The 21,483-nt window shown below is 45.4% G+C and overlaps 2 protein-coding genes across 3 annotated transcripts; both read right to left on the minus strand.

The window, feature by feature from the left end:
- Positions 1–267: 267 nt before the first annotated feature.
- On the minus strand, positions 268–10,639 carry LOC119198513 (kinesin-like protein KIF23). 2 transcript variants are annotated; one of them, XM_037455796.2, is made up of 23 exons: positions 10,562–10,639; positions 9,722–9,788; positions 9,374–9,502; positions 8,975–9,080; positions 8,660–8,796; positions 8,452–8,564; positions 8,155–8,325; positions 7,940–8,052; positions 7,498–7,619; positions 7,258–7,360; positions 7,041–7,120; positions 6,804–6,923; positions 6,428–6,587; positions 6,174–6,335; positions 5,854–6,020; positions 5,580–5,753; positions 5,040–5,264; positions 4,480–4,815; positions 3,293–3,520; positions 3,033–3,121; positions 2,643–2,703; positions 2,412–2,452; positions 268–1,991 (listed from the first exon to the last, which is right to left on the minus strand). In XM_037455796.2, exons 1-23 carry the CDS (start codon positions 10,573–10,575, stop codon positions 1,973–1,975), a joined length of 2,937 nt encoding a protein of 978 aa, XP_037311693.2. In that variant the 5' UTR covers positions 10,576–10,639; the 3' UTR covers positions 268–1,972. The 2 variants fall into 2 exon arrangements, with proteins under 2 accessions (XP_037311693.2, XP_037311683.2); XM_037455786.2 differs by having other exon boundaries at positions 6,174–6,338.
- Positions 10,640–11,942: 1,303 nt separating this feature from the next.
- Positions 11,943–16,700, minus strand: paqr5b (progestin and adipoQ receptor family member Vb). The gene is made up of 8 exons (XM_037456029.2): positions 16,523–16,700; positions 15,889–16,016; positions 14,035–14,240; positions 13,810–13,936; positions 13,580–13,624; positions 13,115–13,211; positions 12,686–12,830; positions 11,943–12,263 (listed from the first exon to the last, which is right to left on the minus strand). The coding sequence occupies exons 1-8, from the start codon at positions 16,676–16,678 to the stop codon at positions 11,980–11,982; spliced, it is 1,188 nt and encodes a 395-aa protein (XP_037311926.2). The 5' UTR covers positions 16,679–16,700; the 3' UTR covers positions 11,943–11,979.
- Positions 16,701–21,483: the final 4,783 nt, after the last annotated feature.

Raw genomic sequence — 21,483 nt, forward strand, 5'->3', positions numbered from 1 at the left:
CCGCTCGTTTCCAAAGGGGGAATCTGTTTAATAACGTTGTTCACTCTGCCTGTGGGTTTAATACAATAATAAACACAGCATTTTATTGTTTTTGTGAAATGTTTCTGCAGCCGCAGCACGGAGCAGCTTAAACGCACAAATCCACTTCCACTGTCAAGAAGTGCCACTTTTAGAGGGGGGGGGGGGGGGGGGGGAGGACTGTGTGACGCTGTAGTCATAAAACCCCCATCACTGCAAGTGTCGTTTTATATTGAATTCAAGTGACAGTTTTTCCCTTTTGCAATTTTATGGCTTTGTCTCAAGTGAAAGAACATCGAGCCACGTTTACCCTCAAATAAAAGACCCCGCAGTACAAACCCAAGGCCACAATTTATCGGTGTCGCTGAACCACCCAAAACATTTGCTTGTGCTTGATGACTTAAAAAAAAAAACTAACCCCGTCTCTGCCTACAGAAAAAAATAAAATAAATTCCCCTCCCAAAAGGATATTAAAGTCACCACAGGTGACAGAAATTCTACATGCGGCACAGCGTGTGTCTACATGTCCCTCTGCACCAGGTGTGTCCACACTATTTGAAGGTCAGCCAGTGGACCACAGGGGTCAATATGTCCACAGTGACGAGATCAACACAGGAAGTGACTCATATTTGACCAGATTTTTTTTTTTTAGCCGACGCCTCAGGATTTGCCTCAGGGTTCAGTGCCTTTGATTTTCTGACCTCATGACCGTCTTCCACAGGCAATTTTCCAAATGCACATCGTCCATTAAAACACGCACACGCACGTTTTTTGGCTTCATTTGCTGTGAAGTTTTAATCTCTGGAGACATTAGCAACAGCTCAGCCAATCGGTGACCTTATCGTCCCGGTTGCATGGCCTCTGGCTGACGACGCAGCAAGGCATCCTGGGAAGACGGACCAGCTGTCCACTGGACTCGCAAACCCATCGTGTGGTTTCAGGGAACTCTGAGAGGATGGACAACTTTTTTTTAGGTGAAACCAAATATCAAACAAGAATCAACATTAAGAGGATCCAAGCTCAGACCAACAAAAAAAAAAAATTCTGATGCTCTAGTTCCACCTGATGGTCACATTATGAACTAATAAATGGGATTCATATCTCACTATTCATTTTAACATAAGAATAATTTAAAAAGCTCAAAATCAACGAAGGAATGCGGCGTCGTGCTGAGAGAGCCATCACAGTGCAAATTACCCATTTCTGTCAGAAAGGTAAAATAAAAGAAAGAAAAATACATTCTCTAATGACTGAATGGTATAGATGTCAACACATAAATATACACAGAAAATTCATTCTTTAATTTGAAATTTAAATGAACGTCAAAGGCCTTAAAGATGGAGACTTTAAGGTCAGACTTCATTAGTTGAGATGTCATTCTGGCGACGGGTTGTATTTGAATAGATTTAATGCCAGCAAGAATGTCACAAGTCTCAGGAGGAGCCGTTTCAATAAGCAGAAGTAAAAAAAAACTTCATAATATATTTACAGTCAGTCTGAGATTGATTTTTAGCAAACAGTTTTATATGTACAGGTTACATTGTAATTCTAAAAAACAACTGCTTTATCTGTTTCTTTCTTCTCGTCAGCCATGTCATTTTAACATCCAATAAATGGACGCTATGACCGTATGAATAAAAAATGGTCTATTGTTCAGAAGCTCAAATCTTATGTTCTTTGGGTAGCAGTAGAAAGGCAGAAAAAAAAGCAAGAAAAAAAAGATCAAAAAGCATCCTAAATTCCTCCTCAATATGCCCACACCCTTAAGAGGTCGTCATTCTAGTATTGAAAAACAAAAACACACATTAATGCCACAAATTACCGCTGACACTTTCTAAATGAGTTAATCAGTCATTTAGGCATCAGTCAGAATTAAAAAAAATTCCTCCGCTGCATAGTTTCACGAGGGACCCTTTTCTGTTCAAAACCAAAGTCTCTTCATGTGTCCGACGACTTAATAAGGCTTCCTGCGTCTGGAAGAAAATAAATAAAGCACAACACCTCAATGAACTGGATTTTAAATACATACGAAAACAAAAAGACCGACGACAGTCGACTATCGCACTTATGAGAGGCATTAAAATAAAACAATAATTCCAATCCCTTTAGCAGGACTCATTACCATGCTAAATAATGCGCGCACACACACACACACACACACACACACACACACACACACACACACACACACACACACACACACACACACACACACACACACACACACACACACACACACACACACACACACACACACACACACACACACACACACACACACACACACACACACACACACACACACACACACACACACACACACACACACACACACACACACACACACACACACACACACACACACACACACACACACACACACACGCGCTTACTTTTGATAGCCAAAGGCTGAACTTGTGCTTGCCACTGGAGCCTGAGTGGGTGTAAGGGTGTAAAAGGTTAACACACAGAATAGGAATATGCAAGTCAATATATAGGAATACAATATTTTAATTGAGAAAGCGACTGGTTGAAGTATCTAGAAACGGATTGGTTAGTGTAAAATATTATGTTGTTAAAACGCTAAAATTAGCAGAAGGTTATTCAACCAATCAGGAGCTTACCCTGTTTTCTATGTCCTCCATTTGTGAGGCTCCTTCTCCGGAGCCTGAACGCCGCTTGCGACTGAAACGAAAACATAAAGTAAAGCTTCATCTCGCAAATGACTCACAAGATATTAAAAGGCTACATAAAGTAGTCTCGAAGGTTACATATCAGAAGTGACTCACAAAATATGTTGAGCATCTCAATTGGCCACAATCCTGAATTTATAACCATTCCCAACTTTCTTGTTGCATAACTTGTTTAAATGTATGAAAGAAAAAAAAGTTTTAAAAAAGAGGAAAGAAGGGTTCATTTGAAGTCCATGTTTTAAGATGCCGGAAATTAGGCTCCAGTTTGGCATGTTACTGTCGGCATTAACAGCGGTCATATGTTACTTTATAGTACTGTACCTTGATGCTAATGGTAACTCTTGTTTTAGTGTCTCAATGTCAGTGAACTGCACCGCTTGTCCTCCGCCTCTCGTCTTAAAAACGTTGCCCTAAAGGGAGGAAAAAAAGAAAAGAAAAAAAAACTCACAAATGTCTGGAGGAGAAAAGAAACTTGCAATTGTCCAGCAAAATATAAATAATTAACGTGAAATCAGAACGTGATTAAAATCAAACTCATGCAAATAATTCTCAAATTGAGCAATTACTTGATTTTTTTTTACCTTGATCAATTTGGTCTCGATCTCCCCGTCTGAGGCAAGCTCTTGATGCCTCAGCACATACTTGTGGCATTTGGACAGAGCTTTCTCATTCGGGGTCGACACCCTGATCGCATTGGGCAAGATTGGCTGCATGACCGTGTCTAGGTCCAAATTAGAAGGTGGTTTGTGGTCTACCCATTTCTCCCCACCCGCGGAGTGAGAGCGCCGGTGCGTCGGGCGGAGCGGAGCCTGATCGATCCCAGCGTGAGAGAGACAAAACCAGGAAGTTATTCACACGTGACACCAGGGGGGGAGGAAGAGGTCATTTCAAGGTCAACGGGGGTTTAGTGGAGAAGGTTATGAGACGGCGTTGGCTTGTGGTGAAAACACGTGTACTGCTGGAAGGCCTTGAGGGACGGGGGGGGGGATGTCTCGCTACGGAGGATTTCTTAATAACAATAATAATTTCCGGGGGCACAAGTCTCGAGCATGTAGACTCATTCTTCACTCACAACAGTAAGCTGGCCTTCCAGCAAGACACATTTTCATCGAAGGGAAAGCGCATTGAAGACGGCCCGGTACAGTGAACAGGAGTCGGCATGCAAAGTGAGGAAATGAAGACAACACGTGAACAAAAAGTCACTGTCCACAGAATGCATTCCTAACCGTGAACGACATGAAGACTCGCCGACTGTTTGTCTCGGTCCGCACACACCGAGCAGGTTAGAGATACGATTTACTCATTTTGGAAAGAAGATTTGATGGTTGTCACTCAGCCAAATAATCAGACTCAGGCGGGGGGGGGGGTTTCCTTCCCCTTTGCCAGTAGTGTACAGTCATACAATTTATTTATCAAGTCAACGGTTGTTTGTTCCCCGTACTCATCTCTGATCTAATTTCTATGAATATCCGATAAATAAACATGCAAATTTAAATGTGGGACACTACCGCGACCATCATTCCACGTGCTGCTACGGAATGCGTTTGAGTGGTGAAGACGATGCAGTACGAGACCAACCAAAACTACTGTAGAGAGCCGTAGACAACAAGCAACAGGATGGGGGGGGGGGTGGGGGGACCGATGCAGCGCATCTACTTGATGCATTTCTAAAACAAGCAGACATCTACCAACATGGGGGCAAGTGCCACGAAACACGTCCCTGAGGACATCTATGCTCTACAACACACACACACACACACACACTGACCCTCGTGCCTGGCTCAAGGTCTAGCCCATAGACGGTCGGCGCGGGGGCCTCGGTCTCTGCGGCCCAGCGCTGGCCTCTCCTGCGACCCACGCTGCTGGCGCCGTGGCACGCGGCCGGCGTCCGGCTCCTGCACGGGGGAGTCCCAGAGTGCACGGCGTGGCTGCCCGAGGCTACGGGGAACCTGTGCTCCCAATCAGAGATGCAGGAGGCTACGGAGGGATAAGCTGAGGTGGTGTCGGAGGAGGAGGAGGTGGTGGTGGTGGTGGTGTCGGGGTAAGCGTCCTGATCTGCCCTAACATTACCCCGGGTTTGGTGGGAGGGAGCGCGGTCGAGTTCCTGAAACGTGACGAAGGAAACGGGGGGAGGGGCCAAGCGTTGTGAGTGTTAGGGGCTCCGGAAGAACACAAACAGGGTGATAACAGAACGCTGCCGTGTACAGGAAGCGCATTTCACAATCATCACGTCATTGGCGGCACGCAAAACGTCCGGATCGGATCAAAGATCGGACGTGAGCGCGCTCGGTCGATGGGACGCCAGGCGCAAGGGAGCCAAAGACTCACGTGAAGCGCCGACGGCGAGGCGGACCTCGCCATGTTGTGATCCTTCTCCCTCGAGGGCCTCTCGGGTTTGTCTGGGCGCTCGGGGGGGAACCCTCCTCCTCCTCCTGCCCCCCCGCCACTGCTGATGCTGCTCTCCGACACGATGGCCTTCAGCTGCTTCAGCTTCTCATCCTTCACCCACAACTTGTTCTGCATCTCCAGCTGCTTGGCGTTCACTCGCCTCTCCTAAATGGAAAAACGACAGAACTTATCATCAGGTGTTCTTTACAATCCCAGTTTTTAAATGAGCAATAAGTTGAACCAGCCACAAAAATTAATTTTAACCGATGAACGCTTTAGGAACATTTTGATTTCTCTCACAAGGCCACAGCTTGTTATTACTTTTGAGGATATATAAATAAACGTGTTCTTTATTCTAGAGACATTGAAGGTTTATGGCATACAGTTGGGAGAGAAAATGACCCGATATCTAAATATTAGCCTCGGGTGTGTAAATGAATAAACTGTTGCCTTCACGTGCAAACCCCCGCCCCCACTTACACACTCCTTCTCCCACTTGAGCTTGGTGTCGGTCACCATGCCCTGCATGCGCTGCTCCATGCGCCTCCTCTCCGCCTGCTCCCTCTGCAGCCGCTGCTCTCTCGTCTCCAGCTCGTGGCGAAGCGACCGCTTGTCCTGCTCGTACATGTCCGTGGTCTTCTGCAGGATGTCGACCTGAGGGGGACCAGCAGTCTCAGCTGTAACGAACACGTCGGAGATGTCGCAGGGCAAAACGAGATGTCTGACAGTTGAGTTTTGTCAGGGAGGGAGACACCTTGTATTCCAGCGTCTTGGATTTCTTCTCCAATCGTTCCAGCTCCGTCTTCTGGCTCATGATGATCTTTTCTTTCTCGCTCAGCTTGCACCGCTGATCTTGGAGGAACGTCTCTTTTGCATTTAACTGACCGTCAAACTGCTGAACCATAGACTTCAGTGTAGTGGCTGCGGGGAGAACATTGTGTTAACAACATTCTTCCATCACTGGTATCACTACAGTTTGAATAAACGGGAGGTACCATTGCTGAACTTTAATTAATTCACTGCTACCCAAAAAAACGGATTTCATCAAAAGCCACCAGCAATATGCACCCATACCAGTCTTGTCGAACTGCTCCGACATCATCTGACGGACACGAAGCCTGCGTTCCAGGATCTCAATCAGGCGGGGCAAGGACTGATCATCCGCCGGGTCCAGCAGCTCAAAGTGAGGCAGAGCCGGAAGGCTTTCCACCAGCTGATTCATGAGAGCCGGGTCGTCTACTGGGAGAGGAAAAAAATTGCGTTACGTTCTTGGAGGCGCACATCTGACATGTAAGCATGCGATAAGAGCGATAAGTGGCGCGGTTTACCGGCACTGCTGGGACGCCCTCGCTCCTCCAGGCGCTGGGACAGCTCGTCCTTGAAGGCCCGGGCTCGGTGTCTGCGACCTGCAGCCAGGCCGCAGATTGGCCGGTCGATCGGACGCGCCACCTCCACCTCCTGGGTCATCTCGGCAAATCGCATTACCAGCTGCAGCACAGACACACAAGACTGCCGTTAGAAACACCCTCCCTGATGGAGTCTTGGAGGAAATAAATGGCCCGACCCAAAACCAATGGACCATACAAATAACCATTTTGTCTCATTTTAAACAAGCAAACCGTCTCCCTGATAGTTCAGCATTGTAAAAAAGGAAAAGAACAATTGAGAATCCAACTATTCTGCAACACAAATGCAAGTTCTTACCATAGTTTCTTCATAGTCATCGGCCTTTGGGTTGACGCACACAATCATCCTGACTTTTCCTTCTCCATCAAAGTAGTTTTTAAACAGATGTGTAACTTTAGAGTCCCTGTAAGGCACCATCTGCAAGAAGACAATAGACCAGATGATGTTACATGTGATAACAAGCAAGAAGCATTGCTGTCCAGTATATAAATATACTACTACTATACTACATACTCAGTGATGAACAGAAATTACCTTATTAGTTCCACACATCTGGTTTTCACGCAGGACTTCCATGCATGTGCGCAGTGTCATCAAGGACTGGTTAATATTGCCTGTAATTGACACATTACCAGAGACATGTTGTGTTTCAACAAACATCGAATGCATTTTTTTTTTTAAATCTGCAAATACACAGAAATCCCCTCGTGGTTGATTTCAGACGGAAACACACAGAAAGGGAAGAACGGACCTGCTTCGCGGAGACGGTTCCCCTCCGCTCTGGTTCTGCTGGTGCGTTCGCTGCCGGCCAGGTCCACCAGACACAGCTGGCTCACACTCACCTGGTTTTTGTCCTGCAATTAAAATAAACACGCAGTCAGCGTCAACACACATCGGTTGGAACCCACCCGTCTGACACGGGACGTGTTTACGCTTAATTATTTCGCAGAAAGAAAAGAAAAAATAAGTACGAATGAAAGCTGCATGTCACCTGCAGGATGTGGTCCCCGTCCGCGTCGAGCGGTGCCTGAGCCAACTTCACCGTGAACACGCTGTGCGAGCGGCTGGATTCGCGGTTGAGCTCAGTGTTGGCGATCCGCCTTTTCTTTTGTCCTGGACAGAGAGCAGAGCATCATCAACACAGCGGGTCACATCGACAACAAAGGGGGTAAAATTGTTACTTCATAAAGTCCATTGCTGCTGCTGCTGGTCAAGCTTCACCACAAACCGGCGGTGCAACAATGCGACCCAAAAATGTCATGGCTACCTTGTTATATAAAGAGGTTTAGTAAAATGTATTTAAACTCAAATATTCTAATTGTTTGCTTGGAAAGAAACGAAAGCCAAGGATTAAACACGTACAGTCCCAAACTTGGTAATCTAAACTGCTCAGCTCACATAACATGAAATATAATACAAACTATAACACTCACCTTTCCAAAAGATTTCAAAGGCCTCCTCTGTCGATTTGACCTCCACTTCTGTGCAGCCCGCCACGTACATGTTGTGATTCTGATCTTCTCTGAGAATCTTGGATTGAGGCGGTCTGAAACAAGTGGATGAAAAGAATAAACGTAACGCAACAATGTTGCGACAAACGACGATCACACAAAACGACACTGCGGCGGTTGGAAGGGCGGCCGCTTACTTTGGACGGATGGGGTCAATCGGAGCATCTTCGAGGAGATCGTAGATGTAGTTGTTGTAGATCTCGATGTAGGACACAAAAACGCTGTAACAACAATCTTCGTCCACATTTTCGGATTTACACGCCTCCTCCGAGCTGATCATGTCCGCGAACTCCGGGTCAGCCCTCTGCCTGAGGAAATAAAAAAAAAAAAAAAAACTTCATTAAAACTGCAGCGAAGGTCAAATCCAGTTTCCCTTAAAATGAGTGCGTAGTTGTCACAACATCAAAAGTTTTTAAAAAGTGGAGGCTGGTTACCTGGAGGATGGCGTTTTCGGCACCGACGGCTGACTGTCTCGCTTCTGTCTCTCCAGAAGAGCATCAACTTGACCCTGGATCTCCATCCCATTTTTTTCATCTGGTTTAAACACCTGAAGATTTTTTTAAAGAGAAAACAAAACAAACATTATCTCCCATCTCCCTAAAAGATACGTTTTTTAAAAGACAAAATAAGGAAGATTCTTACAAATCTTTTGGCCTGAAAGGGGCCAATGGTGTTGAAGAGCATATCTAGACAGCGGGGGAGGAGTCCCCCCTCACCAGGTGAGCCAGTCATGGTGAAGGTCTTACCGCTTCCAGTAACACCATATGTAAACAGCAGCCCTATGAACATTCATTAAAGATTATGCTGGTGAGATGAAACACTTCAAAAAAATAAATAAATAAATAAAGATGAACTCATATATTATAACAGTCCCAACTAATCAATTTTGTTTTCAACAAATCATTTTGCACAGATTCAGTCGGTCTATAAAGTAATTTGCACAAAAAATTCACTCACCATTTTTACAATGAATAAGATCCTCTATCAGAGGCTTGGAAACATCCCCAAACAGCTCCATTTGAGTGGTATTAATACCAAAAACCTTTTTAAATGAGTACTGTGTCTAAAAGGACGAACACACATAAAGCACACAGTAAATGTAAATCACTCGGGAATAAACAAGTTAGTGTTAAAGAAAGTATCAGCTCTCTACTGTGACTAAACACGTTTTAGATGCTTTTCTTTGCTAAAGGAAATATTCAACAGAAATCACCAACTATTCCTGACCATGTGACAATATCATCTAAGGATAATGGATCTTTTTTGACAATTGAAATGCACCATTAGCCTCTTCACGCATTTCTGTCCCACTTGAACGAGTACCAGAATAAGCACAGACGGTCACTTCACACTCACCTCCTTGTACTCCCCGTTGCGGTTGGCTTTGAGCCCGTCGGGGGCGTGGAGCTGAATGGTGGAGCAGCTGATCATCTCAACGCAACACTCCTCATTTTCTGCTCCGAGCGGACGTATTCGACAGTACACCTGCGAAAGACCAACGAGGAGGTGAGGCCAACGAAACTGGGAGAGCCACATTCAGACGCACTTTATTTCCACCCAGTGTCTTTAATGACCCTGAAGCCAGTGGAGGTGGATCAACTGCATGTTCGTCCTGACTCGGTTGACCTGCAGGTGATGCGTTTTGTAAGCATCTACGTTGTTGCTCTTCAAACTTGGGAGTCAAAGGAGGCAGCGATCACTCACCCCAACGGGATCCTTCTCTATGTTGAAGGCCTTTTTAGGGCCCGGTCTCCGAGGAGTCTTCCCTTTACTGCGAGAGAAAAAGAAGAAATGTCACAATCAATGTGAAAAATGCACAGCATTAAATAGAATGAGTTAGACACATCAGCTCAATGAACACTTGGACATTAAGTAGCTATAAGCTCTGTGGTCAAATTGGTTCCCAAACTCTTTGACACTAAAAATGAGAAAAATAATCTGAAGACTTTTTACCAAGTTGTAAAGACACACTTTGACTTTCGGATTCTCTTCAATAGGAACAAAGGCCAAAAGTAAATATGCCTAAAGCCAACTACACAGCTGTATGTAAAATAACTTTAGTAAGAGTTTTGACAATAAAGCATTACATTCTGTGATATGTATACCTAATCTACTTACTTGACATATAGTTAGGCTCCGTTAGCCAAATTAGCCTGCCATTAGCTAACGACAGTTCAAAAAGGTCACGAGCCAGAAAAACATGCAGCTAACGTGATCATTTTCAGTTCAATTTTTAAAAAACAACCACAGCTGGACGACGTGCTGCACTTTTCACAGACTCATGACACACATCGATGATAATAACGTCGGTTGGAAAGTGAGCTCATACACGGACACACACGCACTGGTCACCAGTCAACCTGTTAGCGCTCTACGCGGCGAGCTATGCTAACAATACGAAGCTAACACTCCTTCTCTTCTCGAACAACCACTAGCAGCTTACGCGTGATAACGTGCGTGGATCACATTGAGAGCAAGCGGCACGGTTTCTAGACTGCTGACGCGGTGTGTCGTGTTATGTGTGTAAGAAAGATCGTTACTCACTTTGGTCTCTGCATTGTTTGTGTCCTTAAACTCCTCTTCGCTGAACACAGAGCGCCTCTTGGCGATTTGAAAAATTCCCTCTGTGAACCGTTTTTCTGAGTTGCTAATATTTAAACCAATCACAGAGAAGCTACGGCGAAAAGCACCGGAAGTCCCGCCCCCAGGGACAATCCCACATCCTCGCTGGATTACGATTAATTTGAACATTAAATAACTCAAGGTCCACTAATAAACTATAACAAACCAAGACTTTAAATGCTCAAATTGGATTTGAAAATACTCAAATATAATTTTATTTCATTAAATATTTTTTAGCGAAATTAATCCAGCCGTTACATGCTCTTTACATAACACACATTATTATTTTAAACAAACTCTACATATTACTAAATATTACAATTATAGACTTTATTAAAAGATAATTAGCCTATTGAATAAAATGACTTGATTCTAAAAATGTAATTTACAACACAATTTTATGGCACTATGTTCTGCATCTTATTCTTATATGTTACTGCATTTATTAGTTTCCTTTAATTCAAAATTGAATTGATATAATCTCCGACAAGACAACATGACTTTTCTTGCCTGTCTGATTCGTTAAAAAGCCATTTTAATATGCTGACATTATAAAAACCCACAGGCAAGTTTGGTTGATCTTTTATTTGAAAAATAAATAACATTGTACAGAAATACTTTCAGTGTATCTTCAAAGGCACATTGTGTTGGTGGACAAACAGCAATCATGTGAGGGCAATAAACTACATTTTCTCTGTATCAGAGGCAACATTAACAGACAATATGCTTTGAATTTGTTGACAGGCTCAAACTCCAGAGCAAACGTGATCATCTCTGGTTATAACTGTCTCTTTTGTGGGAGTTTTTAGTGATGTACATGACAGTGCAATCCAAATTTATGAACACAATCACAACGAATAGGAAAAGGCAGAGTGAACGACAATACTACAATTGAAAATTTGACATGGTTATTGTTCCCTGCAGAAGACAGTCTCTTCATACCCCACGAGTGGAAATCAGACAACTGCGAAAAATAAACTTTTTTTTTTATAGAGATGGTCTCATTGGACAAAACGTTTGTAGCTTTTTGTCGGAGACAGTTTCCTTAGAAACATTTAGATTATTTACATATAATAGAAACAAACATTTTGCTTGCTTTCCATTGTGTGTTTGTACAACTTACGCCCTTATTTTTAGTTGCAGCAGCAGCCATCAGAGCGACGTCTTAAGGCCGAATACCACCCTGAGTTAAGCGTCCAGTGCGATCCCCACTACATCAGCTCCCCCGTAGGTCACGTTTGCTCCCATAATGCACTCTCCTTCCCCCCCCCCCCCCCCCCCCCCCCCCCCCCACACACACACGTCTGTTTGTCATGTGACCCGCTGGCACCCAGTGAGGTCTATGAGCAGGAGCAGATCCAACCCGAGGTTGCTTTCTTTGAGCCTTTATCGCGTTTCTTCGCTCTACAGGCCGGAGCCGAGAGGAGGGGAAGACTGTAGAGGCCGATGACGGCCAAGTTCACCACCACACAGAGCAGCGCTGCGCCCACGGAGTTGGCGAAGGTGATGGGCACGGAGTGCTCCAGGAGCCAGGGGCGCCGCGTCACCATGTCCCGCCCCACGGCCTTCATCTGGAAGTGGGTGCCGAGGATGCCGCACACGTGGAAGAGCTGGTGGCTGTGACCTGCAGGGGGGGGAGCAGCGGAATCGGGCTCTTGAGTGCAGGCGTCACGGCGAAACGGAGCGATTTCCACGCACACTGCCGACCGGTTTCAACGGGAAAATGTGGCGGCGGGTTATGCACTGGCATTGTTTCTCAGAGAGAGCCTTTCATGCGTTAATGTGAATCCAGTGGTGTAAACGCTGCATTCACAAGCTGTAAAAAGCATCAGGAATGTGTGATTGTGGCACGGGAAATAATTATGGTTTTAAGAGCTTTAAAAGACAAGTCGCGGCACGTTTAAAACACAGAGGCAGATTCGTGACTCGATTCGGCTTTGACACAGGAGAGACGCGGCGTCAACAAGGCTTTATGTGACAGCGAGAACTCCGTTGTGCACCAACAAAACGACGTGCAACAGGCCGACGGCGACAAGGGTGTCTCACCTATGTAGTCGAAGCTTCCTGGCGCCAGGCGTTCAGGTAAGTGTGTCGCAAACAGGAAGCCCGTGAGGTGGGCGAAGGTGATGTGGATGTAGTGGAGCATGTTGGTGTCATTTTCTGTGCAGCCCTCCCCTTCACACAGAAACACCTGTGAGCACAACACACACACACACACACACACACAGAGCAGATTACACAGATTACAATGACATCAACACCGCCCGTATGAATTTACAGTGTGCATCGAATTGAAGAAGGATCATTAAAGTAAATCATATATCATTAGAAAATATCCATCGCCATGGATAGAAAATCTTGAATATGAAAACAGCAGAAAAGTTATTAAAATCATTTGGATTTAAAATGATATCCCATGTATTGACTGTTATCTCTGACTTTTAAGAAGACGTGTGTGTGTGTGTGTGGTCCTACCCGGTAGAAGAGAGGGATGTGGTCAAACATGTACGGGTAAGCGAAGGCAAAAACACGGAGATATTTGCTGAATCTTGGAATCTGACACTCTGTGAATCTGTAAATAAAAGATACAAAGTGCACATGTGACCTCCGGTGCATACTTCACATAACTCTTTCCTTTGAACAGCACCAGGAACGCTTCATTCAATCATTTCAGTTCTAGGAATCGTCGGTGAGCAAAGGTAGTTGGAACCGGTTTCTGCAGATCTCTTTGTCTCTTTGCCTTCAGACCGGCTTTTCTCAAACTACTGTTAAACTGTGTCACTGTTTAGGGCCGGGTCCCAAAGTCACGCTTAGGTAACACCTGTTGCGTTGGACGAAGTCGGTCCGAAAACAGCGGTCACAGATTTTTTTTTTTTTACAGGACGGATTTACATTCACCTGTTGCTGTTTATCTTTTTTCAAAAAATGCGTTGTTTTTACCTCTTTATGATGTCATGGTTATAGTGCACAAACGGCAGGCCAAGCCTTAGCAGTGGGGAGAGATGAGTGAAAGAAGAATAAATTAGCCCACCAATCCATGAAGAAATGACGTGCATTTAGAACACTAGCATTTCATCATGCTAACACACATGTAATAAAGATCATTTGAGTAAAACAAGGATTTATCTTCTGGCATTGGATTAAAAAAAAAAAAATTGTTCTCCCCTTACCTGGAATAGCAGGCCATGCCGCTGCAGATGATGGTGTTGAACACGGCCATCGGCACGTACCACCGGTGGAAGAAGCCGTTCACCCACTTGTCCGGGAAGACGTAGGCCGAGTAGACGATCGCTGAGCCTGAAGCGCGACGCAAACAACGTCAGTGCGCAGTTGTACTTTTTTTTTTTGTTCGTTTGTTTTTTTTTGTGTTCGTGTTTTCGTACGCCGACACTCACCCAGGCTGTAGAAACTGAGGGCGGCGTAGTCGAAGAAGAAGCAGATGTGGCGGGCCCGGACGGACATGCTGCTGAAGGTGTGAGCGCAGCTGGACGCCAGCGGATAAACGCAGCAGGTGAGCAGGAAGATCACCAGAGGCCAGGCGAAGGAGTCCCGCCACGGCGCCTGCACCCACGCCACCGACACCAGCTGCCAAAGGAAGTACCTGCCCAGGAACAACGGGGGGGGGGGGAGTCGATTGGGTTCGGATGCAGCCGTGTTTGAGTGGGTGGCACGTGTGAGATTTAAAATAGAGACACCGAAAACACTGCCTCAGCACATTTTATATTCTAACAGACACAGCTGATCGGGTTCTATCTTCAATTTGAGTTACGCTCCTTAAAACTTGATGATTGTTGCTCACACTGTAGAAGTATCAGTTGTAGTACTGCGGGAATAACTGCAAATAGGAACTAATAAATATACCATATTTATAACATTTTACAAATATATCATTTATAATGATACTTTTGCAAAAATAAAGCAAACACAACATGTTAATTGCTCAGATTTCGGGGTGCTGTTAGGCACTGGCGTGCAGAGAGAGCAGTTTCTATGCTAAGCTATAAGCTAATTGCCGTATCTCATGCAGACACTAGTGTTCACATACGTATAAATCAGCAAGAAAAGCAATGAGCTCCTTTTTTTTCTCTCCAAACAATGAAAAGACTTTGGAACATTAAATCCGCTCCGTGTAGTGAAAGTAAACACTGAACCATCCAACTAGATTCAATAATGAAAACTATAAAACAACAGAGAAACACTAACTTTACTTTATCTTATTACGTAGATATCCCAACACACACACACACACACACACACACACACACACAGTTATTACCCAATACGCTTTGACTTGTTTGTAACGCTCGCTCATGAAACAATTTCACACAAAAAACTGTGTGTGTGTGTCTCCCATTAACACATCATCCTTGTAATGCTTTTCCCCTTCACCGAGCAGTTTACTAATCGGGTCACCTCGAGGACAGATCTGCTCATTAGCGGCTTGCCTGTCGGCGTGTGCCGAGCCCCGAGACGCCAACACCCCCGGCGGCCTGCAGCGTACGCTCGACGACAGCCACACACACACACACACACACACACACACACACACACACGCATGCTATTTGGACTGTGCAGTCAAAGCAACTAGCATCCCAGCAGGGAGGAAGTGCACCGTGGCTCCTGGGGGGGGGGGGGGGCAGCTACCTTTGTACCAGCCTTTGGCATAAACTCACTACTGATATATAATTGGATTTAACCTTCATGCGGCCACGCAGTGTTTGGTAGAAACTTGGGGAGGAACTTAAAGGTGTTCCTTCAGGCTCCGGAATGAGCAAACGTGTAGCCGGCGAGGGACGTTGTGTCCCCCCCCTTTTTGGCGTCCTCTCTCCTCAGCTGGACCACGTCTCCAGTCTCACTTGGGTTCGTGCAGGCGCTTCATCTGAACGCTCTGCTGCACACACAGTCAAAGGGCCGCTAACAGGGACGCAACGCAATCCTCCTCACGTTGCTCCAGCCACTCGCAGGAACCCACCATCCATCGATCGGCAATGGGCCAGAACTCCAACGATAACTCCTGATAGTAGATAAAGACCAGCTCTACAAGCCGTGCAAGATTCCATCCAACGCAAAGAGGACCAACGACGCCTCGAAGACAAAAAAAAAAGGTGAAATGGACAAACTGAGTGTGCGTCTGGCCAGAGGCGACAGAAAGGACTGAAAGCTCCTTCCTGTCACGCGTGGAGCAGACAGACGCCTGAGGCCCCGCGGCGGTTAAACAGCGGGGGGGGGGACACATTCGGAGGGTTTACCAGGTGGGCAAAAAGTGGGTCCAGATGTTGACGGTCTCATTGGTCAGCTGGAAGAGGCTCAGGATGCAGTCGGTGGCGGAGCTGCGCGGGTGGCGGTAGCCGGAGATGATGCTGTGCTCGTGGAAAACCTTTTGGCGTAATAGTGTCCATTTAAAAAAAAAAAAAAAAAGGGGGGGGGGGGGAAAGAGGAAATGTGTGAATCACATGTGTTTCTTTTTTCTTCACTATGTAATAACAAAAACGAGGCTTCCATGTTAATTTCATGATGCCCTTCAATAACATTAATTAAAACACTCAAAGGGTGTCCCAGTTTATTTCCTGTTGCGGTGTGTGTGTGTGTGTGTGAAAGACATCAGCTGACAGGAAGTAAACATGGACCAAAGCTGTTGCCTGGCAATGCAGTTCTTTTGAAAAGCGCTATATTCACACACCGAGGGTGAATTATGGGTACATTTAGACTGAAAGTATGAGGATAATCAATAACAGCAGGTGCACAAGTTCTAGCTGAAACCCCAAAGAAAAGCGTTGTTTAGAGCATAAAATGTCTCCTTTAAATGAACCTCCTCGACACCCGACCTCCTAATTGAACCCGGGAGGACGAAGTACACGAAATGTCCGGTTGAGGTGAACTTACTTTGGGCACTTGATTGATGGTGAAGACTTGCGGTAGTTTGAGGCTGAGCATGACTGCTGCTGCTGCTGCTGCTGTCGTCCGGGACGAGAGGTGAAGTGAGGCGGCCCGCCGGGCGTGTGCATCATTCTTTATAAGGTTTGTGTTGCCATGCTGCATCTCCACCCTCTTCAAACCCAGCGAGAATATCCAGTATACCTGTGCAACTCCTCCTCCTCCTCCTCCTGATACTGTCTCTCTGGAGGTGAAGGGTATGTGCACACAGGTGTATGAGCTCACACATAAAGGCATGCACACACACACACACACACACACACATGTAAAGACATTTGAATAAAAGAGTCTGTTGTTTCCAAAAAACACGTCTCTTCTTTTGGTGACTTCATGATTCCATCTCACACAGATGGGAGCCAAGCCAGTCCATCAGGTTCCAGAGAAAAAAAGAAAAAAAACTGCCTTCAGTTGTGATTGATATCAATGGAATTGTCTGCAGTCTGCGGCTTATACTTGAAATACTTTTTACCTGCCAGAAAAAAAAAAATCAGCTCTGGCGCTGAATTTAACGACAGCTTCATCTGAGTTTTGAGATGAGGCCCGACGTCACGGATGAAGGGTGGGACTCGGTTCCTTTCATTCCACTTTCTTCTGTGCTCCTCTCCTGGATCAGCAGACATGTCGCCGTCTGCCACACACACACACACACACACACACACACACACACACACACCAAACCAGCCGCCACACCCAGAGAGTGCCGAGCCCATCCGGGCTTATCTCGTGAAAACTGGGAAACAATGAGAGCAAACAGGTCTCACTTGCCACCGGGGGGTCAGGAGCGATGTAAAGGAGAAGGGAAGGTCAATTACAACCCTTTACTTTTTTATTTTTTGGTGTGATATATTTCGACTCAACTGTTTTGTTTTGAGGTCAAACATTTGACAAAAAGTCACGCTCGCTGAAGTTTAAGCAAATACAAGTTAATGCTTCATCTCAGAGGCTCCATGGAGCACCAGAATGGTTCTGAGATGCCTAATCCTCGCCTCGCGACTCCACACTGACGCAGGTATGCTCGCCACAGCAGATCGACACCTCGGGAGGAGCAGCGCTGTAGAGCGGCGCCTCGGGGTCAGAGGGCAAAGACGTTAAAACAGACCCGTCGGTTTGGATTGGCTTGGAGGTGGAGTTCGTTAATACGTGAGTCATTAAGGCTTAAAGTGGCGCCGGTTTAAAGAAAGTAGAGCCGTAGAGCCGAGAGGAAGTAACGTCTAAAGGGGATCTAAATATATATTGTGTAATATTTAAAAGTGTTCCACTGCTTGTGATCACACCTGACCACACCCATGCAGCATTTCTGACGGGTTAGGCGGAGTCAGGAATGCGCTAAATGGCTCAGACACACAACCTGTGTGGTGCGGGTTCGCGCGTAAACAATACAGAATTTGCACACTTAAAAACTGTTAAATTGTGCTCATGCTGTTATGTAATCACTGTAATAGGCCTTATGGGCCTCATGCAGTAATCAGTCATCACCTGGTTGGTCAACACCAACAGTGGTTTCACTCTGCACTGGCACATTTCCACCACTAGAGGGCAATCTGACTTACAGGGTAGAGTATGTCATTTAAATGTAGTGGAGGAAAAAAAAGAGTGCAATATAATAACAAATCAAATCAGGGAGAAATGTACGCGCAAAACATCACTTGTAATTACATAAAACCAATTGGTAAGCTATATTTGAACCTTAACTCATGAAATTGATGAATACAAGAGACATGAACACAAATCTAACTCACAATCTAGCAGTGAGGTTACAACAAACTGAAACATCAATGGGGCCAGAACCACAGGAATCCTTAAATGATCTTTGGTAACGAGTAAAAAGGAACGGTTCTCATTTTCAGGTGATTAAAAACAAAATAAATACATATTCACTTAATTTACGTCAGTTAAATGCTGCACTGCTAAAGGAAACCCTGAATCAATGACTTACATAAGACACTCTGCTGCTGCTGAGACGCGTGTACTGCCGTATCTCACCACCAGGGGGCAGCGCTTCCAAACAGGAGCGCTGTGGAGAGGCATAATGAAAAGGAACCTGTTTTTTTTTTTTTTTTTTAAGAAGGTTCTCTATAAAGAAGTTGTGTCCTTAAACTCTGTCCTTAGATATCATATTTTGCCTTTGTACTCTTTTGATATGAACCGCTAAATGTTTCCCAGTGAATCAAATGTGCTGCCGCTTCTCTTATTGACTGTTAATGAGAAAAAGGAACAGGTTCACTTTGGGTCACAGTCTGGGCCTCCTGTATTAAGTCCTGCATGTTTGTGTTACATCAGCACCACTGCGAAGCCTTGCACATTAAGAATTCATCCAGTCGCTGCTGGTGCAAACTTCAGATGTCTTTAAGCTCTTTTGAAGGATTACACCACCGATATTACATTTAAATAAATGTGCAGTGGTGGAAACTAACTCCACTTTTACTCTACATTGACTTCACAGCTTGCACGTTATAGATCAAACTACCAAAGTGGCACATAAAACAGCAAGCAGTCATGTTAGGACTACTAGTCATGTCATGGCACCTTGAACTTTGACCCTCTTGCTCAGAAATCCACTGTGCAGAGGATTGTGGGTAAGGAGAGGCAGAATTTCATGGTGACTGGGGGGGGGGGGGGGGGTATCCTGGTATTATCATTTTTGATATTTACAGTATGGATTTTGGAAAGGTAGAGCGTTTTTTTGCACTGGACATGAACAGTGGGTGAATGTCCCGTGTGTGTGAAAATAAAAATACTCTCAAATACTCATCATTTGCTCTTAAGTGTCGTCGGGTTGATATTTGCCTCCCATCGCTGCAGTCATGTGATCCGAAAAAAACCACCCGATCATCTCACTTTTACCCCCCCCATGACCTTCTCGTGTTACCTCATTAAACCCTCATTGTCTTCACACTTTTAAGCACAAGTGTGTGTGTGTGTGTGTGTGTGTGTGTGTGTGGGGGGGGGCGTGACCTGTGGTGGTTTCAGAGGGGCAGATGTGCGACAGACTTCAGCTGCTCAGAAGCTCGCTGCCTCCCTGGTGGTTTGGTTGATGAGGTGTCGTTTGTGTCTCCAGATGAGGAGCGTGTGTGTGTGTGTGTGTGTGTGAGGCAGACGCGCCCCCCCCCTCCTGATACATTATTAATAGTTGTTCGACTCCAGGCGCTTTTTTTTCTTCTTCTTCTTCTTCTCTGTTGGATTTCAGACTTTCAAAGCAGCGTGTTCCTCACTGAATCCAGAGAGGAACTCAAAGAACTCTGGAATGCCGACAGACTTTCATGGTCTCCAGCGTTCGGAGCAGAGGAGGCCGGCTGCACGCCAACCAGCAACGAACAGCGATTACCGGCTTCGGAGCGGGAGCCGGTGCATTTATCGTCTTTCAGTGCAACGGGTTTATTTAGAAGACAACCGGAGCAGAGTTTGATATCTGCGACCAGATGAAGACGCGTCACAGCAGACTGAGAATTTGATTAGAAGATTGACACTTTCTTAATTAAGTAAACGGCTGTACACAGGGGGGGGGGAGACGGAACATGGGAATCGGTGCTGGAAGGTTGATTGTTCTCATTTCTGCACAGAACATCGGTAGCTGTCTCTCTCTCTCCTCCCCCCCCCCCCCGGGTCCAGCTTTTGTGCGAATCTATGGGCTGCAGGTCGTATTACCAGCACGCTCGTATCCATCTGATGAGCAGATATGAGACATTGATTTTCTCAGCTGTAACTAACTGCCAAAAGGCAAAAAACAAAACTAAAAAAAACGTACTTGCTGAAAAGATTTCCCACAACGTCAATTGTTTCGCTTTGCGATGCATTTGGTAGAAAATCTCCACAAGAGCATCACAAACCACGTGAATCACATTTCACTAAATGCCTCCACATCTAAACGACGTTCTCCGAGGAGGCCCAAACAAACAAATCCAATAACGCAGGGTTCAGCGGCGTGTTAATGTCCCCCAGTGGGCAAACGTACGGAGCCCCCAAGAACCAAAGATCTACCGTAATGTCATCAGAGGCCACAGAGAGACCGGGCCGATCGGGTCAGTGGTGGCGGGGGGGGGGGGGGGGGGGGGGTAATTGCAGGACTACTGGAACATCGTTAGCGTCGAGGTGAAGGAGGTGGTGAAGTGGTGAATGGGACGCGAGGCGGGAACGTTGTGGCTGGATGGCGTAAATGTCTGAAAGTAATAAAAAAGGCCAAGTGAGTGACAGGAGGTGGAGGAGTCCGTCTCTCCGGATCAGAACAGACCAATTAGGATCCATTATTTACCCGGGTCGGATTTCTTCAGTGTGAACAAACCGTTTGAGTGGACGTTGTCCACCAGCCACCCTAAGAAAAAACATCTGTGTATTTGGAACAATTTAAGAGAAACTACTTTTTTGTAACATATGAAAAGGTTTATACATTTATGCGGTTTAATATCAAACAGAAACAGGAAGACATTTGACCAGAAGATTAAGAAAAATGCATTTTTATTCTTTTTACACCTTTAGAAAGCACATCTTTAAAGCACAAGGACTTACTCTGTATATAAACACCTCTCTCCCTTTTGACTACAAAAAATGGTAGCATTTGCACATTGTGCTTGAGTTGCAAAGTCCGTACATCCGCTGCGGGTCTCCTGTGGCGTTCACGACCCCAGTAAACATTTTATTGCATAAAATCACATTTGACTTTGGCGGGTCACTCGGAAAAAGAAACAGAAACACTCAAATGAATCAAAAGAAGCCGTGATCTGTGACACCCGCTGCACGGCCCACAATCAGCGCTGCGCTCCGAACAAAAGGCGTCGCACAAAAACGTCCTGGGAAACAAAACAAAAAATGTAAAATGCGACGGTATTTGAAAAAAAAAAAAAACGATGAATGCCTTTTGTGCTTATGACTATTGAATTAAACATCCTACTCCTCTGCAAAAATATACAAACTAC

Source organism: Pungitius pungitius, chromosome 4, assembly GCF_949316345.1.
Source record: "Pungitius pungitius chromosome 4, fPunPun2.1, whole genome shotgun sequence".
In the NCBI taxonomy this organism is placed as follows: Eukaryota; Metazoa; Chordata; class Actinopteri; order Perciformes; family Gasterosteidae; genus Pungitius; species Pungitius pungitius.